This window comes from Podarcis tiliguerta (assembly GCF_965153285.1).
Source record: "Podarcis tiliguerta genome assembly, chromosome: 10".
Lineage (NCBI taxonomy): Eukaryota > Metazoa > Chordata > Lepidosauria > Squamata > Lacertidae > Podarcis > Podarcis tiliguerta.
In genome coordinates this window covers 25,162,900-25,186,544 of record NC_139543.1, presented here as the reverse complement: position 1 = coordinate 25,186,544, position 23,645 = coordinate 25,162,900, and the positions used below count along the sequence as shown (strand labels likewise).

At 40.9% G+C, this 23,645-nt stretch overlaps 1 protein-coding gene across 2 annotated transcripts in view; it reads right to left on the bottom strand.

The window, feature by feature from the left end:
- Positions 1-23,645, bottom strand: part of PDZRN4 (PDZ domain containing ring finger 4) — a 216,035-nt gene that overhangs the window by 100,926 nt on the left and 91,464 nt on the right. The window contains exon 1 of one of the 2 annotated variants that reach the window (XM_083399509.1): positions 5,839-6,166. The exons of the other annotated variant lie outside the window; for it this stretch is intronic. Within the exon in view, the coding sequence (XP_083255635.1) occupies positions 5,839-5,907 (69 nt within the window). The 5' untranslated portion in view covers positions 5,908-6,166. Of the gene's footprint in view, positions 1-5,838; positions 6,167-23,645 lie in introns of those variants that run through there. 2 annotated transcript variants of the gene reach the window in all.

The window sequence follows — 23,645 nt, the reverse complement described above, 5'->3', positions numbered from 1 at the left end:
CCACAGACAGTTTTTCCGGGTCATGTGGCCAGCATGACTAAGCCGCTTCTGGCGAAACCAGAGCAGCGCATGGAAACACCGTTTACCTTCCCCACCAGAGCGTTACCTATTTATCTACTTGCACTTTGATGTGCTTTCGAACTGCTAGGTTGGCAGGAGCTGGGACCGAACAATGGGAGCTCACCCCATCGCGGGGATGCGAACCGTGACCTTCCAATCCGCAAGCTCAAGGCTCAGTGGTTTACACCACAGCACCACCCATGTCCTCTTCATAGGAGTTACTCCCAGGTAAATATGTGCTCTTTTGGCACAAAGAAAAGGCTATAACATGGCGAACCTTCCATTGGCCATATTCCAAGGATGGGCAGGGCCAAAGGCTGAACTGAGGAGGAAGTGGGCAAGGTCACAGACAAAACAAAAATATGAACAAATAACAGCAGACAGGCATGCATTCAGGTAGGCACACACACAGGTAGGCAGAGATCCTTCTGCCTGATCTTTAAGAATAAAAATAGCATTTCACCCCCACACACCCAAGAGCTGGAGTGGGTGGAAATGCCATTTTAACTCTTAGCGACCAGCACTTCACTTATCTTAGTGCTGTGGGAGTACAGCACTATGAGCAGAGATAAATCTCTGCCTGCTACATTTTACTATCGAAGAGTGGGCAGAGGTTTGTCTCTGATTTCAGTGCTAAGCTGCACAGCTTCAAGATAAGATATTATCCGATCTCTGCTCACAGCACTGTGATGCTTAGCACTAAGATCAGAGGTAAGATATCCCTTGTCTCAGCACTTAGACTGGACATAACAGATCTATGCCCCAGATGTCAAGTGACTAACAGGGGGCAGGGTATGATTTTCCCCAAACAGCCTCATGAGGCATGCCAGGTCTGTGTGCCACAGGGTTTCCCACAGCTGACGCATAGGATTTCAGGCTCCCAGGTTAGGTGACAAAAAATTCAGAGGCACAAAGTGTTTCTCTACTACCCCCCAAGCAAATATCAAGGCAGATCTACATATTACAAGCGGAATTAAAACAGCATCAGAAAGTGGTAATATTGAGAAGCAAAAGGGTGGTGGCAGAAGGTCTCAACCGTCGTCTTGCAACCCTGTTACTTCAGCAGAAATTGTTCCCAAGTTTCCCTCCTCCAACTGGAGTTACAGATGCACATTTACCCCTGCAAACATTTGTTAAAGGACTTTGTGGTACAAGAAGCAGCCAGGGTGATTTAAAGTGGAGGAGCACATTCTTTCCATGCTGCTACTGTACTCACCACCTCCCAGAGTAACTTTTGTTATGTGTGTATATGTAGAATGTGAAGCTCTAGTCTTGGAATAACTATGCTTAGCTGTCTTCCCACCTGAAAACGGAAGGCACTGTGGTTGCAAAAAATTTTGCAGGACCCTCTGCTGCTACACAATAATGTTGTGCAACCTACCACTGCTGCTGTCCGCCCCATATGTTGTACCCCAATACTTTTTACTGCTCCCTTTCCTTTATTGCTATGTTCTGTCAGAGAAACACAGTGCAGCTCTACTTTAGCTACATGTATACTTTTGGCTACATTCATTTGGATGCATCTGAATCAAATAGTGAACTGAACACAGTGACAAACATGAAGTGGAATTAGTTCCTTTTTGAACATGCTGATCTATAACTAGTTCCTTTTTCAAATAAACCTTCCAAGCTCTGTATGGCCCTACTCACATCTTGCTTTGGCTCAGTTCTGCCCCACAACCCAATGACTTTCTTTGTGGCTCTATGGCCCTTCATGGAAGAAGTTTATCCACTAATGCTTTGGCATGAGAACAAACACAGTTAAGCTGTAGCTGCTATAGAGCCATGCAGCAGGTACTTCTCTAGTTAGACAAAACAGCAGCTAGAGTAACAGGGGAAAGGCAGAATAATAGGAAAAGGCACCTAGCGCCATGAATGCTGCCTGTACATTCCTGATGAAAAAACGTGTGATTAAAAAGAAGGGTTTCACTTTATGGGAAATGGGACTGATGAACCAGCACAGGCAAGGATGATAGCCAAGGTAGCTAAGAGCCCATACAATACGGGGATGCAGAAGGAGCTGTGGTCTAAACCACTGAGCCTCTTGGACTTGCTGATTGGAAGGTCAGTGGTTCGAATCCTTGCAACGGGGTGAGCTCCCATTGCTCTGTCCGAACTCCTGCCAACCTAGCAGTTCAAAAGCACACCAATGCAAGTAGATAAATAGGTACCACTGTGGCAGGAAGGTAAACGCGTTTGCATGCGCTCTGGTGTCCGTCATGGTTTAGTCATGCTGGCCACATGACCTGGAAAGCTGTCTGCGGACAAACGCCGACTCCCTTGGCCTGAAGGCCTGAAAGCGAGATGAGCGCTGCAACCCCATAGTCGCCTTTGACTGGACTTAACCATCCAGAGGTCCTTTACCTTTTTACCTTTACCTGATAGCCAAGGTAGCTAAGAACCCACACAACAGGGTCAATCCAAGACATAAAGATTAGGATCAGGCAGCCAGGAACTAGTTGAGAAATCTGTGGGACCTCAGCTTTGAATCTTTTGACATATCACTAACTTTTAGGGTGCTTTGGGCAGCCCTGTTTGTGAAAGGGTACAAAATTGTTTGCAGAATGGAAGAAATATATTGGATGGAAGAAAACACAACCCTGCTAGTGAGGCAGTCAAATTACATTCTCCCTCCTGATCAACCACACTTATTGGAAGGTGTGTTTGGGACAAAATGTGGAGAGGGATGTACATTCTGAATGAATTGAGACTAATGCAATTTGGCTAAAAATTATCTGCAACTGGGTTTACTTCCAACCATCTGCCTGGCTTTACTTTCAACGGGATGCATATTTCGAGGCATATTCAAATACACAGCCTCCTCATTGACATTCTCACTCAACTAGGCATGCATAAATGGTATGTGACTAGAGTTAGCTAGATCAGGATGAAAGGCTGGACACACAGCTTTGGTAGACAATGAAACTTCCAATACAGTGTGGCAACATAGAAGTATTTCCACGTTTCCTAGGCAACAGGGGGAACATTTGCTCTACTACTACCATACAGACTGAAAATAATAGGAGTGTTTTCATTTACCTTCAGTGATGTCATAAAAGCAACCAAACCTTACTGGCTATGTGACACCATGATATCATTATGTTCATTACGTGATCCCTGAATGGCTAAAATTGTGCTATGAATTAGACAGAATCCCAGAATTGGCAACATATTAGGGCTGTGGTGCAAAAAACAAACAAACACAAAGCACCTCTCAGATGGGAGTTTTCTCAATAGGGTTTGAAAAGCAGACTTTTAATCAAATCATAAATTGACCTTTGTGAAAATTCTCCATAATGCTCATTTTGACAACTATGCTCACCACATTTAACCTAATGTCATATTAATGAACTATTTCCAGCTGCAAATTGTTTAGTAAATGCTTATTGTGCATTTCTCACATCAACTTTGAATCCTTATTCCTATTTTATAGATGTAAAACTAAAGGGGGCATCGGTTATCCGAGACCATACTCTATGGCAGAGTTTGGAACTGAATCCAAGTCCTCCAGATACAAGTCCACAGACTTGGACATAGAGTTGTAAGAAAGAGAATGTGGAAAAAAACAGAACTGCTTTCTTGCAAATAATACAGCTCACATTAGTCTCATGGCAATATTAGCATTTTTGTTTTTGTATAGCAGAATGGAACATTCTTTTGTGACAGCAGTTGCTAGCGGGGAACACTTCTCTAAAATATGCTTGATCTGACATGTGATCATAGAGCGGCATATATACTGGAGCAAAAACAGAAACTAACTCAAAGATCCACATAGTAACAGCCAGAAAAAGGCATAACACTACAGTACTGCTTTCTTTAAAAGCCTTTATCAGTGACATTTCCCCCACAATCCAGAATGCAAAAAGCTGGAGGTTTGCCTGTATACTGCTCTCCTGGAAGAATCTGTGTGAGTCTTCCAGGGATTATACCTTATCAGGTAAATACCAGGGTTAAAGTGAAAGTGGTAATTCATTTCCCTCCTCTGTCATTTCTTTATCATGAAAGCTGCAACCTCTGGCAGAGGAGGAAACAAACAAGTAAGAGGATGAATACCTCTGGAATCCCCCAACAATGGCAGACACTTTTGCATGCTTAAAAAGCTTTAGTATTCAGTGTCAACTTCAAGCAAATTTCACAAAAAATGTACTTAACATATCCCCTAGCTCCAATGTAGTTAAGATATTCCTTATGAAATTCAGACGGAGGCTTTATCTGTTTTCTTATAGCATGGTCTGGCTTCTTTGATCTGCAGTACTGTAATCTACTGAGCTATTTACATTTTGTATTTTTAAAGGTCTCTTTGGCTACTTGCAGTCGGAAGGGAGGAGGATGGGAGGAGAGAAGTGCTACTTTCCTATTCCCTATCTTGCAACTGTCAGGAAAAGAAAGCAATGATGGAATTACTTCTAAACTGAAGGAAAGTGTTCCACCTAGAGTCCATTTTCTGAGCTGAAAGCAACTGACAGGTTATCTGCCTTCGGATGCTATTTTTAGTATTTGGGAAGTACTTGATTCTTTGTTGGGGGAAGATGGTATTAAAAAGAAGCAGAGATATTGTCCCTGGTTATAATTGACAATGTTAATCTTCTTTTTCCCCTCCATGGTGATAAAAAAGTCATTTTTATATTTAATTAATGCAGGGGATCGTTTTGGAAACTGGCTAATGAGGCTCTGATCACATTACCATGAAAATGTGCATTAACTCTGCAACTGAGGAGGATGTTTCATGTGTAGAGAATCCACTTTGTAATTAGTCCACTGTGAAATGAATCACGTCAGGAAGAATTTGAAGGGGGGGAAATAGAAGAAAAACAGTAGGCAATGGGTACTTAGTCACTGCTGTGCCAACAGACCACCAACATTCTACACTGTTTTGTCCTCAATCCTTAGCTCGTCATCTACAGCGCAGTCAAAAACTGGAAGTGTTCAGCCTCTGTCAACAGTGACATGCCAAAGCATGGGAAAATTACAAAGAGGGAGAGAACAGATGCTGAGGCACTAAACTTTCATCTGCCATATCTCCAGAGCAAAAGCCAAATCAAAACGAAATCCACACAATTCAAACCTGGGTGCAATAGGACTTGTGCAAAATTACAGGCTAATAGGGTAACATTTATTTCCTTCATCTCTCCCTTCTTATTCTAACTGCACAACAAGCCCGTGTTATCGGATTACAGAAATATTCCTGCTGTTGGGACACAGACTTAAGTACGCACGTGATAAATCAAGCTCTCTGACTAATATTGAGGAACAGTACAAAGGACAGAGTAACGACCGATAAAAGCATCCTTTAAAATCAGGCAGCTCAACCCCTATTCAAAACGAGAGAAAGAAAAATAGCTCTGATAATTTACTGTTAAACAAAACAGTCATTTCTAATTAAAAATAGCTATCTCTATAGCCTTGGTAGCACATGCTAAGCCATAAAACTTCCTCCAGTAAACTTCTTGAAAACACTTGAGACCCAAGTGCTGGCAAATCCTACCTGTTAAATCCTAACAGCTGCAAAAGTGTCATCAGTGTAACTGATAGAAAATCCACTTACCAAATCTAAAGATGCACATTACGATATGGTTCAATGATAACGCATGTCTCTGGCTGAGAATTTGGCAAAAAAAAGATGTACAGCAATTTTTAAAAGAAACACACAGGGAGTCAAATATGCAATCACACACACACACACACCAAAACACAAAATCAACACCCCCTCATTTTCACCAAGTGCTTTGCAAACAGCACAAAATTACAGAGCTTCTTACAAAAACCTTCTGCACTCACCTGGGAAACTTCATAAAGCAGTTTGTAGTGTTCCTCCCTCTTTTGAAAACTGCACAAATTGCAACCCATTCTAGTAAGAAATAATGAAAGAGCGAGGCTTCTAATTTCCCAAGGACTGAGAGGCAAATGCACTGACAGGGAAGCACCCTCCAGACTTGACTACTGTTTTTCATCAGTCTCTCCGGTGCAGGAACACAGACACGCCACTGTTAGCTGGAAGCACAAGCCAGGGTAGTGTGTGTAAGCAGCAGCATGCTCTTCTTCTTCCTCCCCAAGTATCTTACACTCACGTATACACACAGACATACACAGAGTTTCATCTCAGTTCGCAGCAACACTCCCCCTGTCTCTGCATCAGTGCACATGACTACACAGATTCCAGCTCATGAATATTAATAGAGCCTCATTGATTATTTATGACAGAACGTGTTAGGAGGGAGGGGTGTCATAGCTGCCGCTGATAACAGATGAATATTTACTAATTAAGAAGCAAATGTACTGTGGTTAAACAAAATACACGTGCCGCTAACACTTTTGTTTATTAAAGGTGGAGCTCGTAAGGGGTACCTTTTTCAACCAACAGCAACAACATTTGCCCTTTACCTTTAGGATCAAAGGGATAATATGCATGAGTAGTAATTTTGGGGGAATTTTTGGATTAGGACAGCTCTCCAGCGTGGGCAATACAATTATGGCACTTGTTTTCAAGCACATGTTTATTATCCCCCCCCCCAACTTAATGGGGAAAAATTGTTATTTTTCTTAACAGCTGAACCAAGCAAGACAGAAAAAAGAAAATAAATCCAGATGGTTGTACTACATTCTTTATTTGCGTAGTACTATCAGATCTGCCAAAATACTAAAATTAGAAGGAAGTGTGTTCTAACATTCTGCAATACATAGATGTACCACTTCTAGCATTTATAACTCACTTGCTCATGAAGATCTCAATGTCCTCTTCTATTTACAGTATTTTAATTCACTCTGCATATATGTGTATCAAACATGCACATATATAATAGTACATATATCCAAATTGTACCATTATCTCCAGTACATTCATTTGGAAGCAGCACCCATTGATTTTAGTGGAATGTACTTCTATCAATCTGAAAGATTGCACGCTCACCTGTAAAAGAGCCTATGGAAACTTGTCTTCCATGCATGGTTTGCTCGCCTGGATGCAGAGCTGCATGCGAATTATGAGGGGGAGGAATCCCATCAATACTTTTGCAATTCAGTGGTATAAATGCTATTGCGTCATATGTGCATCACTGCTAAGATAGTTGATACTGCCACCTTTGATCAGCTGTATGGATTTGAGAGATGGCCTTATAAGCACCTTCTTTCCTTCTGTCTTCAACAGGTGATCAATGCAGTTAAAAGCTGGTTTGGGGGGGTGGTGTTTTTTTTTTAAAGAAAAATCTGTTTGCTAGTAGTGAAGATCTTTGGACTGGGCCCAACGGAGCTGTAATGGCAGTGCAGAAATGGGGGTGGGGTGGGGGGAATAACCTGAAAGTTAATTTCTGCTGAAATCAATGTGGCTTCCTTACATGCAACTTTAAAAAAAAGAATTGGGGTGCTAGATAAATAACTCTCCTAATTAATTTGCACAATGGGGCATAAATTTTTGAATAACCAGGGATGGAAATATAACTTTAATGTGAACATGAATTAAAGTAATTATGTATATGATCTTTATTTTTAAATATTAAAAAGCTTCTGTAAGAGCTTGCCACAAAGCCTAATTTTGCCATTTGTCAATTAGCTTTTTATAGCTCTATGGTTCTCTCTATTCGCATAAAAACAAGGGCACATTTAAATGAAACTTAGATCTTTAAAAAAGTGCAAATTCCTCACATTTAAATCCAATCCCAATGTCATATGTTATACAGAATACAGCTCATAAGTGTACTTCTTAAAAAATAAATTCACATCATGGTAAAAATCTGGTCCTTTTCCATGACTTCTTTTGTTTAAAACCAGTGCTATCTGACACATTCACTAATTAAATATAGCTGGCTCTTGTTCTGAAAAGTCTTAAACTTAATGGGATGCCAGGTGGACTCTGGTGCAAAAAATAATTACTTTATAGCCAATGAAATCAGTCAAGTTAATCTTGACATTGGCTCCTAATATGCTTAATTGATAAAGTACTGCAGGGTTTTGTTTTGTTTTGTTTTTCAAAAAGTGCTTTGTAAAATGTGTGGGGTTTTTAAAAAAATCAATACTAGGAAATGATCCTAATGAGTACTAATTGTTAACAAATTGGCTTTGCATCTAGCAGCACCTCAAACACCACCAATGCAGCATGGAAAGCAGACCCACAGCCATACACTGCTTATCATTCCTTTCCCTTGAGATGTAATAATCCGATTTTCTGGGCCTTGATTTTAACCTAACTGGCTGGATCAAAGCCAGGGAGGGCAACCTATTTAGAAACAGCTTCACTGATGTCAATGTGGCATCACGGGTGTCAATATGGCACATGTAAGTACCACTATACAAATAATAAATGAACCTGCGATCAGCTAAAAATGAAATTTCACCTGCCCAATAAATAAACTTAAAAGCTCATAGAAATAACTGCATATTTTAGGTATGTATGCGTCAAACCATGCAAGACAGAAGCTGTGCCAGCTCTAAGCGTCAAGAATAAAATATGAAATTTCCCTCTGGGCCACATGTTCCCAAAGAAGGGTTGCCCCATAATCTTTATTTTAAGGAACGTGTAGATAGAACATCATGGGACGAGAGTGGCGCTGTGGGTTAAACCACAGAGCCTAGGACTTGCCGATCAGAAGGTGGGCGGTTTGAATCCCTGTGATGGGGTGAGCTCCTGTTGCTTGGTCCCTGCTCCTGCCAACCTAGCAGTTTGAAAGCACGTCAAAGTGCAAGTAGATAAATAGGTACTGCTCTGGCGGGAAGGTAAACAGCATTTCCATGCGCTGCTCTGGTTCGCCAGAAGCGGCTTAGTCATGCTGGCCACATGACCCGGAAGCTGTACGCTGGCTCCCTCGGCCAATAAAGCGAGATGAGCGCCGCAACCCCAGAGCCGGCCACGACTGGACCTAATGGTCAGGGGTCCCTTTACCATTTTAGATAGAACATCACAGTCCAATAGAGCATGATTGGTCATAGGAAGGAACTTTTTGAATGCCACGGGCACAACTGACACTGAGTACAGGGCCAAAGCTCACAAAGAGAAATTCCGCTCACCTGGACTGTGGGCAGCAATTACGGTGCAGCTCACCTCCATCGCTAGGGCTCCTTTCTCTGCTTCCAATGGCTGGTGGTTGAAGCTGTGGCCTCTCCCACCAGCCAGTGGGGTGGGAGCAGTTTTTAATTTAGCCTGCCAATGAAATTTACTCATCATGGGTGGGCTCAGGAGGCTGGCACAGTTGAGATGGAGCTGAATGAAGAATCCTGCAGGGTCTTCATTCTGGTCTGTTTCCCAGGCATAAATTAAGCCCACCACCGAGGTGTTTCTGTCCATACACCCAGAAGCGGGTGAGAGGCCACAGCTCTCCTCAAGGCGGTGAGTAGAATGTTGTATTATTTTATTGTTGTTAGCCGCCCTGAGCCCGACTTCGGCTGGGGAGGGCAGGATATAAATAAAAAAATATTATTATTATTATTATTTCTAATTATGGGCTGCTCCTATTTGATGTGTGTCACACGGCAGTCCTATCCCAGGATCAACTCCCAGGTTAGCAGTCAGCAGGCAAGCTGATTGATTCTAGAAACACCCAGTGCCTGAGCCAAAACTCACATCTGTAATCCATAAAGTTGTGGCCTATTACAATCCAAGAAGTTGTCCTGAGATTCCTTTCCTTCTGCTATCATGGCACCCCAGCGGCAAGCTCACTGTGCCTGGGCACACAACTGTGCTTAACTTACAGCATCTGTCCCATTCTCTTAGGTTACAAAGGCTTCAGGTTACAGACGCTTCAGGTTACAGACTCCGCTAACCAAGAAATAGTACCTCGGGTTAAGAACCTTGCTTCATGATGAGAACAGAAATCGCATGGCGGCAGCAAGAGGCCCCATTAGCTAAATGGTACCTCAGGTTAAGAACAGTTTCAGGTTAAGAACGGACCTCCAGAACGAATTACGTTCTTAACCCAAAGCACCACTGTATAGCACTCTTCAATTAAAAATGTGTAAGATAGTCCACAATTATTTATAACCCCCCCCCATAAATACCAATGTAACAGCAACAATATAAGGTAGTTCTAAAAACTATCATGGCAGGATTTAAAAACAAACAAACCAAAAAAAACCCCCCAGCAAATATTAAGAGCTTCAGAAAAGAAACAAACATGACACTTAACAGGTATTAGGATAGGTACTAAATGAAGCTGCATTTTGCACTAGACGCAGGTTTTGACTAGGCATCAGAAACATAATGTGCAGTGCAGCAATCCAATATTGTGGTTACCAGAGCACAAATTACTGTGGCCAGCTTATCCCTGCCTGGATAGGCTGCCTACTATGACCTTGAAATGGTGAAGGGCACTCCATGCCACTCGGGCCATTTGTGGTGCCAAGAGACAACAGTAGATCCAGAAAGACCCCAAAACTACAGGCCCAATTATTCAGAGGGAGTGTGACCCCATTGGCACCATTTACATATACTAAATTTTTTTCTCCTTTAATGCTTGAAATATTATTTGGAATATAAAACACGAGGTCATAGAATTTACTTGTGCTACTACCACTATTAACTTCCTCCTCCCTGCCCCCCATGGGTTGAATCCAACCAAGTTCTGTTCAGAGCAGACCAACTGAAATGGGACCAAGTTAGTCATGTCCATAGCTGTCAACATTTCCCTTTTTTAAAGGGAAATCCCCTTATTCTGAATAGGATTCCTCGCAAGAAAAGCGAAAAGTTGACAGCTATGGTCATGTCCACTAATTCCAATGGGTCATATGACTAGCACTGGATGTAACCCCAATTATTTCACTCAGTTTTCATTATGTCTGTACCTGTTTCATTTGAGCTGCTTCCAACTTGACAAATCTCTTACCAATAAAACACATGTGAGGGAAAGATACTGTAAACTTTCCATAGATCCATATGTACACAATATGGAAATTTGCAGCAGGTTGGGGCTACCTAATTTGTGCATTTCATGAATATGGAAAACACAACCGATACGTGTTGGGACCAACTTGGGTTATCCTCCATGGAAATGCTTTTCATGCAGGAATTTCATCACGTAGGGATGGAATTTGTTATGTAGGAATACTTCCTATAGGCATCTGATGAGCCACTGTGAGAATAGAATGCTAGACGGAGCTTTGGCCTGATGCAGAATGACTTTTCTTATGTTTTGTTCTTATGTTCTTAAGCGGCCTTTCAATTCTGACATATGTGCTCCATTCATTTATCTACCCTTGGCTTATACAAAGCAGAGGTTTTGTTTTCTATTTACAGATGTCTAATCGGCTGAGGATCCAAGTCTGAGAAAAATTATTTCTTAAAGTAAAATATTGTATGATATTCTGAGGTTCATCAAAGATGCTGTTTTCATTACATGTATGCTCAAAGCTACTAACCCACTTATGTAAGGATGCAAACACTGAGGCGTATCATAATTGGATTAAAGATTACATTGAAAATACTGCATTTTAACAAGTCCTTTCCTTTCCTTTTACAAAAGATATTAAAACACAATCAACCACTTTGTATTCAATATGCAATTCGAAGAGGAATGAATTATTCAACAAGCTTCCTGATTGAGCAATTTCTTCTCTACGTCACCTCTAATGTGATGTCACCTCAAAGGTCCATCAAAGCATAGAGGCAAACTAAGAACCAGCTAAGAAAAGCACTAAAACTCCTGAAGGATAAAATTTAATTGCTTTTTTAATGCAGAAAGTGGTTTTAACCCCAACAAAAAAGTGAATTTCTTATGTACTAAGCAGCAGTGGCTTATTCTGTCATGTTTGCAGTCAAAATGATGAGGGGGCTTGTACTTCTTGAATAATTCTGATTATGTTTTATTACACTGTATATCTTGAACACATTTACTCCTGTAGAAACACTGTCATTGTTCAGCCCAATCTTTTGAAGGCTTACTTGGGAGTCCCGTTTGTTTTATACAGTATAACCAATTGTTTATGAGACCAAGTTTTAACCTCCTGATTTACATGTGGCCATTATTTAATTGCCTTTAAAATCTGATATATTTCATATTTCAACTCTTTTTTCAAAAAAACGTGATAGCAAATATATTTTTTAAAAAGATTGCTACTTCCATAAACATTAAAACTGATTTTTTTTGGATTTTGATGCCACTCTTTTGAAGTATAATGCTCTTAACTGATGTCTTAACTGAGCTATGTACACTTTTGTTCAAATAGGCAGTTAATTATTACATGTGGCCTCAAATGAAGAAACATGGATGAACGTACCTGTTTGTTTATAGAAAGGGTACTACTGCATGCCTCACTCACCTGGTTTGCACGTTACAGTCATCCAAACCATGGGTTAGCATGAATGTGCAGGCTTCTGAGGAGGAGACCATGACCACTTTGATCTTCCCTGGGGTTTTTGGGCAGCAGCTAAGCCATGATTTGGCTTAGTGTATCATCTGACCTGGGATCACAGTCTCTCCTCTTTAACCATGATCTTTAGCTAAGGTACATCCTAGGGTTCACTTAGGGTGAAGGAGGAAAGGCCTTAACAACAATCTAAAGCAAATATTGTCTTAGCAGGCATCCCACACTGACCAAAATAGAAATGGCTGCAAATCCATGGTGTTTAAATACAAGAGTATATCATTAAATTATACATGGAATTATGATCATTTCTGACTGCAGGCTGGAACATTATTATATACAGACTTCTATGTATTCAGATCTAGAGAATAGGCATGTGGACAGGAAAAAATGGTCTTAAATACAGTGCTTTCGATAGCTGCCTCAGCTTGGGAACTGGACAACATTGTGCTTCATTTTGGGTCTGAGGTAAATCCTTGCTTTACTTCATATTCTGAAGCTTCATATGACCTGGCAATGAACTATAATGGGGAAATCAACAAATGTCCACAGCTTTTTCCTTTTCTGACAGAAGTTGATGGCATTTGCCAGCTTCATACTCTGTTCTGAAGGGATGACACCCCTAATGTTTCAGATATATAGTCCAAGAGCTTAGACACAAAGAGCAATAAGAACATATGTTTAAAAATAGGATGCAAGAGGTTGGATTTTAGGAAATTTTTGGTCTGGATAGAAATAAGGGCATGTCATATAAGCAGAATGCAACCAACAACAACTCGACAAGCCTCTGTGAGTGTTGCTGTTGCTGCTAAGAGAGAGTCAACTGGCAAAGATGAGTGAAAGCAGTGAAAAGTTTCTGATACGTCAATTTAATTTCTCTCCTATTGTGACTGGAGTGCTGTTCCAAAACCAATCCTTGCCTGGCTGCTACTAGTGCTGTCCCTCTCTACCTCCCCCATGGCTGGCATTTTCTTTTTCTGGAGAGCTTATTGGAGGTTAAAAAATGTGTCAAACCTGGCTTGCTAAAGGAAATAAGGCAACCACAGGAGGCAGGTCTGAAGCTTTGGAACCAGCCTGCTTCAGTCTGGACAGGGTTGCCTTGATTTCGAGGGAATCCAAGTTATTGCCAAAACAGGCTGCTTTGCCTCAGAACTGGTGCTTCATCCAAAGTTAGTTCAAAGTCCTAACAGAGATTTCAATAAGCAGCTTATCTTTCATATTTACCTTTTACAAACATCTTCATATCATGCAGATATTATGCAGCTCTGTTCAGATGAGCACTTTTAGAAGTGGGGGAGTATCTCAGATATAATATTAAAGCAACCGATTTTCTCTTTAAGGGGCACCTCTGTATAGATGACTGAATACCTGAGAAACTAGATCACTATTCTCTGCATTTTGGCCACTGACGACAATGTGAGCACATCTGGAGCAATGATGTACTTATTCCTGCCCTCCTTAATACTAGCTAAAGTGCCAACCAATGGCTATGGCCAGTTAGCAACCAATGTACAATAGCATATTGTATGGTACCATTATCTATCTATCTATCTATCTATCTATCTATCTATCTACAGTGGTACCCCGCAAGACGAATGCCTCGCAAGACGAAAAACTCGCTAGACGAAAGGGTTTTCCGTTTTGGAGGTGCTTCGCAAAACGAATTTGCTATGGGCTTGCTTCGCAAAAATGTCTTGCGAGTTCCTGCGATTTTTTTTCGCTCCCCACCCCCTTTTTCTAAGGCACTAAGCTGCTAATAGCCTTTTAGCAGCTAATCCGCTAATCCCTTAAGCAACCAATGTACAATAGCAACCAATGTACAATAGCAACCAATGTACAATAGCATATTGTATGGTACCATTATCTATCTATCTATCTACAGTGGTACCCCGCAAGACGAATGCCTTGCAAGACGAAAAACTCGCTAGACGAAAGGGTTTTCCATTTTCTGAGTTGCTTCGCAAGACGAATTTCCCTATGGGCTTGCTTCGCAAGACGAAAACGTCTTGCGCCTTTTTTAAAAAAACCGCCAATGCATTCCTATGGGAAACCGTCAATACACATTGGTGCTTCGCAAGATGAAAAGACTCGTAGAACGAAAAAACTCGCAGAATGAATTAATTTCATCTTGCGGGGCACCACTGTATCTATCTATCTATCTATCTATCTATCTATCTATCTATCCAAAAAGCTTCCCAGCTGGCTACTATTTCCTTCAGGAGCAGGACAGCTGAAAAGGGACCCATCCAGTTATACAAGATGAAAAACGATAAACTTCCAAACTGCTTAAATACTAAAGACTCAGAAACAAGCCCAAACTTTAAGCAGGTTACACAGAGCAGACCCTGGAAGCTTAGGATTATGTGGCAAAGGTTTCTTTGTGCATGCAGAGACATGTATGTGCTTTCAAACAGATAATCCCACAGTATGAATAATCCAAAGTGTTTTTTGCCAGATGCCTTCTTTATGGCCTTTGGCTTCCTAATGTGGGCGCAGCCCTGAGGATTTTTATTTTTATTTTACATTGTCTGGGGTGTGTGTGTGCTTTATATAGGTAATTGTGAAATTATATTTTTAAAAATGAGCGTTAGTAATCATAACAATTGTAACAGAACTCTACAAAAGAAATTGGCACTGGAAGAATGATAATTTGATGACATCATAAAAGCCTTATAGCTAATTTTTAATAATAATTATTATTTATTTCTTTCATTTCTATCCTGTCTTTCTTCCACTGCAGGGCCCAAGGTGGCCCACAAGGTGAATTAAAAACAGATACAGCTAAATAAAACCTACCAATAAATTATAAATAGATGTGTGTATTTTAAAAAATTAAGTAAGTTATATTAAAACCAGCACTGAAGCAAAACAACTTGAAACACTGCAATGGACTTCCTTAGCTTGAAAGTTCTAAACTGTCTCTGAGTGGCAAGCGGGAGAGTGGAGGGGGGTTAACAAAATGTAATTTGCTTGCCAAAATATAGGAACACCAAGGACACTGCCAAGTCTTTGAGAGCCTTCAATAGACACCAAGTGTAAGAGCATTTTAAGACATGCCCTTCCTCTTAGATACACCAATGCTACTGCCAACTCTTTGAGAGGCTTCAGCAGACACTCATATTTCAACACAAACAGTCTAGATCTTGGGTTAAAGGGAAATAAAAACATTCTGTTCCTTCATGCCTGGTTATGACTTTTTGTCACTTTAAAACTAATATGACACGGTATATAGGGCTGCAAGACAAAATTCGGTTTCCAGCTAATAACTGAATAGGATGATGGATGGATGAGAGGCACAGTGCAATACAGCGGAGAGGAACTGTGCAAACAGTTTAAGTGTCTTGACAGCTGGCTAGTTTGATTTAAAATTACAATTTGAACGGAAATCAACTCTTATTTCTTGATGGTCATTAAAAAAGAATTATGTGTGCCATTCATTTTGTTGTCGTCAACAAAAACATCCTGCAATGATCAAAGACTAATCTATCTCCTTCTACAAAATCCTCACAGCAGTAAAGGTTTGCTTGGTACACTATGTGTTTTTTTCCCTCAAAACCCTCATCACTGCCAGTGCACCTGCTTTCCAGAAGATCATTAGGTATAAATCCCAATGTACTCCAATCAACCTTGCTTTAGTTACCCTGCCGTCTGCTCTAGAAGAAAATTAATGTTATTAGACTCTTTTTTCCTCTTTCAAGATTGGCTGGTGTTTGGTTACTGTGCCAGCTGTCTAAGAGGTGCTGAGGTCTGTTCTACACTGACCCATCTTATTGTCTGGGCATCGCCCAAGTCCCAACATGCGAGCACTAAAACCGCAACTAAAGCCTGCACCAGCTGTTTAACTATTGTACAGGTACTTAGAGGGATTACAGCATTCTAAACCACAAGCTTGGCAGCGGATACTCAGCCATCAAAGAAGAGCTATGCTGGCTCTTCTCACTAAGGCGCATCAGGCTGGGATTCAGCTTGCAGTTTTAAAACAGTGAAGCTGGGGCAAACATACACAGAAAGCAGAAGAAGTCGTAAGAAAGAAGAATTCACGTGGAGCCTCATAGGCTACAAATGGTGAAATCTCAATTGAAAAATACTTTTTGCTTTAATTAGAATTTCCCGTGAAAAGCAGGAATTAGCATAGCAAAGTTTGCTTCATCTCTGAACCAAACAGTAGATCATGAATCTCTCTTCTCTCCTACTGAAACAAAGCCTTGTTGAGTTCAGAAGGGGGAATTTGTTACAGTCCAGTACTTCTAAGGCCAGTCATTTGCCAACGGTTGATTTCAGAGAGCAGAAGTTTGATTCATATCTACACCGTATCTTGGGCATCCCGCCACCAATCTAACTTTTTCTCTTCAGCACTTCTGCCTCCAGCTCAAGGTTACTGCAATAATACTTCTTCTGTTTGCCATCTTTGTATTCTGCAATGAAATTGCTTCCTTTCATACACTGTTACGGACAAAATATAGCCACCAGGAAATACAGTAATCAAACTCAGACACCCAATACAAAGGATGATAACAGAAGGCTTATTAATACTCTTCATCAATTCTTTTTGGATTTTTGGGATTTTCAACTTTTAAAATACAAACTCGAAAGTAATGTAAAGAAGCCTGAAGGAAGAATTGTTGCCAGTCTATGAATTTACAAAGGCTACAAAACATGCTACAATAAACTTATTGAGTTTATTTCAGTATTGCATTTCCATTAACAACAAAAGTAGAACAAATACCAAAACAATTTATGTGGGATGCTAGTCATTTCAAATTTAGACATCTTACAACAGATACTGTCTGCCCAAAGATTTTCCCTGTTGATTTCAAGAAATTCTTCAGTTAAAAAGAGTTTTTACACTTATTCTCCAGCGTCTCTCTGTTGTCAATACCATTCATAAATAAATATGAGTCATAGCTGAGAAAAGACGCAAGCCAAGAAAAGAAATTCTCTCAGAGAGCCCTCTTTCAAATTCCATGTTGACTGTTCTTATTGAATTATGTTAGGGGGAAACTCATATATAGATAGGCAGGCAGGTGAAACTCTTTGTTGTTGTTGTTGTTGCCTTTTCTAGGCAACAAAATGCTATATTGCCAATGCAAAATGCAAGTTTGAGATGGTATTCTCATAACAAGGAAACTACTACCGCAATAGTTATAGGCACCTGCTGACTGTGCTATTGTATTTTTAAAATTGATTTTATCATAGATTAATGTTGGGGGTATGGGTGGCGCTGTGGGTTAAACCACAGAGCCTAGGACTTGCTGATCAGAAGGTTGGCGGTTTGAATCCCTGCGACGGGATGAGCTCCCGTTGCTCGGTCCCAGCTCCTGCCAACCTAGCAGTTCAAAAGCATGTCAAAGTGCTAGTAGATAAATAGGAACTGCTCCAGTGGGAAGGTAAACGGCGTTTCCGTGTGCTGCTCTGGTTCATCAGAAGTGGCTTAGTCATGCTGGCCACATGACCCAGAAGCTATCTGAGGACAAATGCCAGCTCCCTCGGCCCATAGAGCGAGATGAGCGCCGCAGCCCCAGAGTCGGTCACGACTGGACCTAATGGCCAGGGGTACCTTTACCTTTACTTTTAATGTTGGGGGCTTTGGGGCCCAAAAGCAGTATGTGAACATAAAAAGCACAACATAACATAGGAACAGTAATATGAAAGAACCCCTCATTTGACCATCCTTCTTTCCCCCACAAAAAAAACTTACCATGTCAGAAAGAAGGCAAATTTATCTGTGCCTAAAAAATGTGTGTGTGTGTGTGTAGTTGATTCACAATAAAGCTGCACATAAATAGCTTATTGACATGGGGGAGGGGAAGTTCACCAAATTGGGGAAGGGCTGTAAGTTCAGTTTGTGTCATGTGAGACAATAAGATTTTGGGAGGGTGGGATTTAGTTATTAGAGAATAAAAACTCAGAAATGTGTATGCCACAGTTTTATATGTTTTATATGTAAAAGGAGAACTAAAATTGCATAAGTGGTTTATAAATTCTATTTAAAAGGTTCTGTAGTTTCCAGAGTCTTTCCTTTGTTTGTACAGACTCGGAGGAAGAGGAAGGACCAAAAAATTCAAACAGAAGAGGATCATTCCTCCACACATACCCCACTTGCCAAAAGGCCATTCTTTACGTGTAAACCAACTAAGCTGAATCGGTTTGATTTCCAATGTGCTCTTTCTTTCTTTCTTTCTTTCTGGACTCTGGAGTTATATAGGTAAAGGTAAAGGATCCTGGGACGGTTAAGTCCAGTCAAAGGCGACTATGGAGTGTGGCGCTCATCTTGCTTCAGGCTGAGGAAGCCGGCTTTTGTCCACAGACAGCTTTCCATGTCATGTGGCCAGCATGACTAAACCACTACTGGCGCACGGAGGACCATGATGAGTGCCAGAGAGCATGGAAACACCATATACTTTCCTGCCACAGCAGTACCTATTTATCTACTTGCACTGGTGTGCTTTCGAACTGCTCGGTTGGCAGGAGCTGGGACAGAGCAATGGGAGCTCACTCCATTGTGCGGATTTGAACTGCTGACCTTCCAATTAGCAAGCCCAAGAGCCTCAGTGGTTTAGACCACTGCGCCACCCATGCGCCTTGGAGTTCTATACGGTATATCAGCCTAACTGAATGATAAAAAAATCTGTATTATAAATCCTATCATGTGGGACAAATCTGCCAAGATCTTGATCATCAAAACAAATTAACAGTCAAACGTGACATATGTAGTATATACTATATACAAGATATATTAGCACTAACAAAACAGGTTGTAGCTCTGTTAGGGCTGCTGTGTCAATCAATGCATTTTCAAACAATATTTGGGGGTGCATAAAAGGAGCCACTGAAAATAAGGATCTAAAGAAGGCTAGCATTCTGAAGAAGAGCTTGCCATGATTATTCCCCCTCCCCCACCACCTTTTGCTCCATGCATTTTTTGCAGCTTACCCTTGGCCCAATAATTGCACCCAGACCAAAGCTGGACACCAATTAAAGCACAGCTAGCAAATCCGAATCTTCCATAGCACCTAAAGCATTTGAATTGGTTCATTTTAAAACCATTTTCAGTCTATTGTCTTGCCATATTAGAGAACACTCTATACATTGAATCATTTACTTTATGGAAGAATAAAACACTAAAGATTGGCCTTTCCTTCCAACAATGAGTACTAACTAAATCACTAACTCATAATTAAGAGGAAGTGTAACTTTCCAAAATCCTGAAAAATACGCCTCTCTCGATATCTGGGTAAGATGCAAATTTGCTTAAAAGCATATGATTAACTGATTGAAAGGCAGATGATTAATCTAAACTAAAACATCTTTAATCGGTTGGTCACCCTGGTTAATAGAGGAGTAAGAAACGGGACCAGATGGGATGATAGAAGGGAAGAGAAATGGGTCTGAGGCATGAAGAAAGGAAGGTGGGAAATGGTGCAATGACTGAGGGGCAAAGGAGGATGAGGTGCTGGAGAGAAGACTAATGAAGTAGTTGTGATGAGGCCACGAATGAGGAGGAGAGGCTCAGGGAGGGAAATGGGATGAGAGAGCCCAGACAGACTGTGGGAGGGGGGAGAAAATATGTGAGGAAATGAGGTAAATCACCAAGATGAAATATAGCAAAATTACAGCGTACACTGCCATTTGCTTGACATCTCTCCTACTTCCACTCCAGGAAAGTAGTAGAACCAGAAATTGTACTCAGTCTTGGTGGGCAACCATACATAGCTAGGGGGATTGGTGGGTTACAAGATGTACAGGCCTTGAACAACTGGAGAGAAAGAACAAGCTCAAGGGTACAAGGCATGCCAACAGTCTAATCCTAGTGAAGACTTTGTGACAGGTCCTCAGGAGGACATCTGGTCATTGAATGCTCAGCAGTTAATCTTTCCAGGATACTCGTGGTTTTAAAAACAAGCCTGGAACAGCTGTGTGTCTATTGTACCGCAGAGCACAAATAAGCCAGAATAACTCTGTCACAGGTTTAATTGATTTTTTTTTTTTTTTTGTCTTTCATGCCACTTCAGAAGTCATCCTGATCAATGCTACTTCACACTCTCCCGTCCAAGTTTTACTGCTCTAGGCTCTGACTAAAAATAGATTCATCAGACAAACACCAAGGGAGGCAATAATATATCTTGTGCAGAACACTGGGGCTGTCACATTACAACTCCCCTCTTTCCCCTCTTCTGTTGCATTGAGCGAGGGGAAGAGGGAAGCTGGATTCATGGTTTTGAAAGAAGCACTAGCGGTGGAAATGGATGTTGTGTATTTATCCACTCATATTAAGTATGGAACAGGCAGGCTCTGTGCGTGCTCCCTGTAGTGCTTTTGCAAATTTGTTTCCCTTCCATCTTCCAGCAGTTGACAGAAAGTAGCAGTTACTTACAAATGCTGTTTGGGGGTGAGGAGCACAAGATCTAAACAATAAATAATATGTGTCTCTATATTTCTCAGTATTCATATACCTCCCTGCACACCTTGACAAAGGTAAATATCATTATCCCCGGAAGACAACAGGGGAAGTAATGAAGGTGCTGAAACCTAAAGGCCAGATCAACATGCTTTTGTGATAGCCTGAAATGCAGTCAATTGCAGCAAAATTTATTCCACCCTATTACACCAAACAAAAAAATCTCAGAGCCATTTCTTCAAGTTTGAGAAAGGGGAAGGGGCAATTGGACTGCACACAGATAATACTTTCGATATGCAACACATCTTCACTTCTACGGCAACAAACATATGGCTATTTACTTGCAAATCCTTATGATCATTCTACTTGTCAACGTTAAGACTGCCACAATGATTTAAGCACACAGGCAGCATCAGAAGAAAAAAATTAAAAGCATCACCAACAACAGAGTTTCAAAATGAAACACATACAATCTGAGCATCAGAGCTGGGAAAAGAAACCCTGTTTAATTAATAGTCCTGGACAAATAAAAAGATCTTCTGGTGCCAGAAGGACATCAGCATCATGGTCAGGCTAATCATTCTGGGGAAGGCACTCTATAACCTGAGCACCACAACAGAGAAGGCCCTTTTCCCATCACCCTTACAAAAACCCTGTGGAATAAACTGAGCTGGAAGAGAGCAACTGGCTCAAAGGTCAGCCAGTGAGCTTCATGGGTGAGTGGGAATTTGAATCCAACTCTCCTTGCTCTGTTGTCTAACAGTACATCACACTGGTTCAGTTCAAGCATCACACATACCCTTACATATATGCCACCATCAGAAACTCATCTTATTACAAAAAATATTCAACTGAAATCAGATCTAAGGCTCAGCCTGGATATGACACGAGAGCTCTGTGTTTGGAGCTCATGATATGATTTTCTACCTCACAAAGCAAACATGTGGAAGTGTAAATTTGGATACAATTTGCATACTTTTATCTCCCTGCTCACACTGCTATTAGCCAAGGAGGAAAATACAAGCTTGGTGTAAGAGCTTAATTCTGTATATTTTTCTGTCTTCGGCTAATGCAGGAGTACAAGCTAAATCACGGAACCAGCACAGTGACAAAATACTAAAGCACATTTCCCACATGCTATGGTCCCAATGCAAAATGAGCTCATCATGTCGGTCTTTTGAGGAAGTAAAACCAAAGCTTGCATACTACATCTTGTTTGTGTCCAGTTTTGTCTGAGCTTGAGGCTTATGATAGAAGCAGAGAGCAGACAGGAGGAACAGGACCTTGGACAGCTCCAAGAAACCCTGCTAAATCATCTTCAGCCACAGAAGATTAGGTCTATGCATGGAGGTCCTGAAGCGTTATGTAGATTGGCCAGACATGCAATGTGGTAGGCTATGTCTTCCTGGAGGCAACCAGCTGGATGATTATAGGGTCCTCACATGGCATTTAGCATGACTTTTGCAAGGCTGCAAAGATAGAGGGCCTACAGACAGCTCATCCTTTGAGACAGAGAATAGTGGTAGAGCTTTGTCCACCATCTGAGAGGGCCCTGGTCAAGGCACATGTGGTTCTCTCTCCCCTCCCCCAATGACGTAGCCTGAATCTGGTTCTCATCAGAGTCCTCTGCCACACACTGCAAGCTCCTTGGGCCATGACACCTTGACCCCAAGTTGCACATAAAATCTAAGGCCAATAATGAAATGGTCCAACCAGAAGGTTGTTGTTCAGGACTTTATTGATCATGTAACCTCTGTCACCCACAGGCCTACATTGATGGCTTCCAAGAAAAAAAATAGGATAGGAAGTTCTGTGACCGAACTTAATTTTACAAAAAAGTGATTTCTGAAGTGCCCTTCTATTTGTAATTCCCCTCCTCAGGGGGAAATGAGGCATAGAAATGAGGGAAGAAAGGAATTACTTTTAAAAATATTCGGAGACACAAATGGTGTGATCCTACTGAATAATTTCTGTAAGATAAAAAATTCCCCTTGCACCTAAAAAATAAAATAAAAATTATAGCATCCCTATAATTTCTCACTTGGAAAATCTTTCATTCTGGCCTGCTGTCAATTCCAGTTCTTTCCTGTCTGAGTAAATCTCCTAAACCTTGCTTCATACATTCAGTTCCTATTGACATATATTCAGTTCCTATTGAGCTCAAAATGCTGTGAAATGAATTCTCAACCTTCATAAGTCTTCAAATTGCAAACCCAACTGGGACAGCTATTAAATGAAGCATGCAAACAAATATTACTTCAGCAACAAAAAATATGGTTTCTGGCAGCACTTCTTAAGGTTCCATCAACAGGCGGCTCTGCACCAACTCAGGTTATGGCCTTTTTTGTGGTGGCATCTCGTTTATGAAATCTCCTCCTTTTTCGAGTTATGGTTGTGACCCTCACTGAGCTTTCAGCATCACCTTGAAACCTATCTTTTCGCACAGACATTTGTGGAAGGACTGTAAGCCTAGGCAGGACTATTTATATGCTTGCTGCCAAATTGTTTTAATGTTTATTTATTTAACAGGATTTATATATCATTGTAAAATCCTCTAAGTAGTTTACATATGCTTTAATCTTCTTTAATTTAATGTTAGCATTGTTTAACTTTTGCCATTTGTACACCACCCTGAGATCACACAGCATGAAGGATGGTCAAAAAGTACCATATTATTATTATTATTATTATTATTATTATTATGAAGCTGAATTCCAGTACCTCCTGAGCAACACAGCCTGTATGACACAGTGTAGGGCGAAATCAGCGCTATACCTCGCAAATCAATATTTGCCTACTCGAGAAAAGGGATAGGAAAAAGCTTGACCTTAGAGCAGAGTTCAAGAGGAGTCAATTAATTGTTTTGTTTGTTTATGTTAATTGCCTTAATATAACATTATAA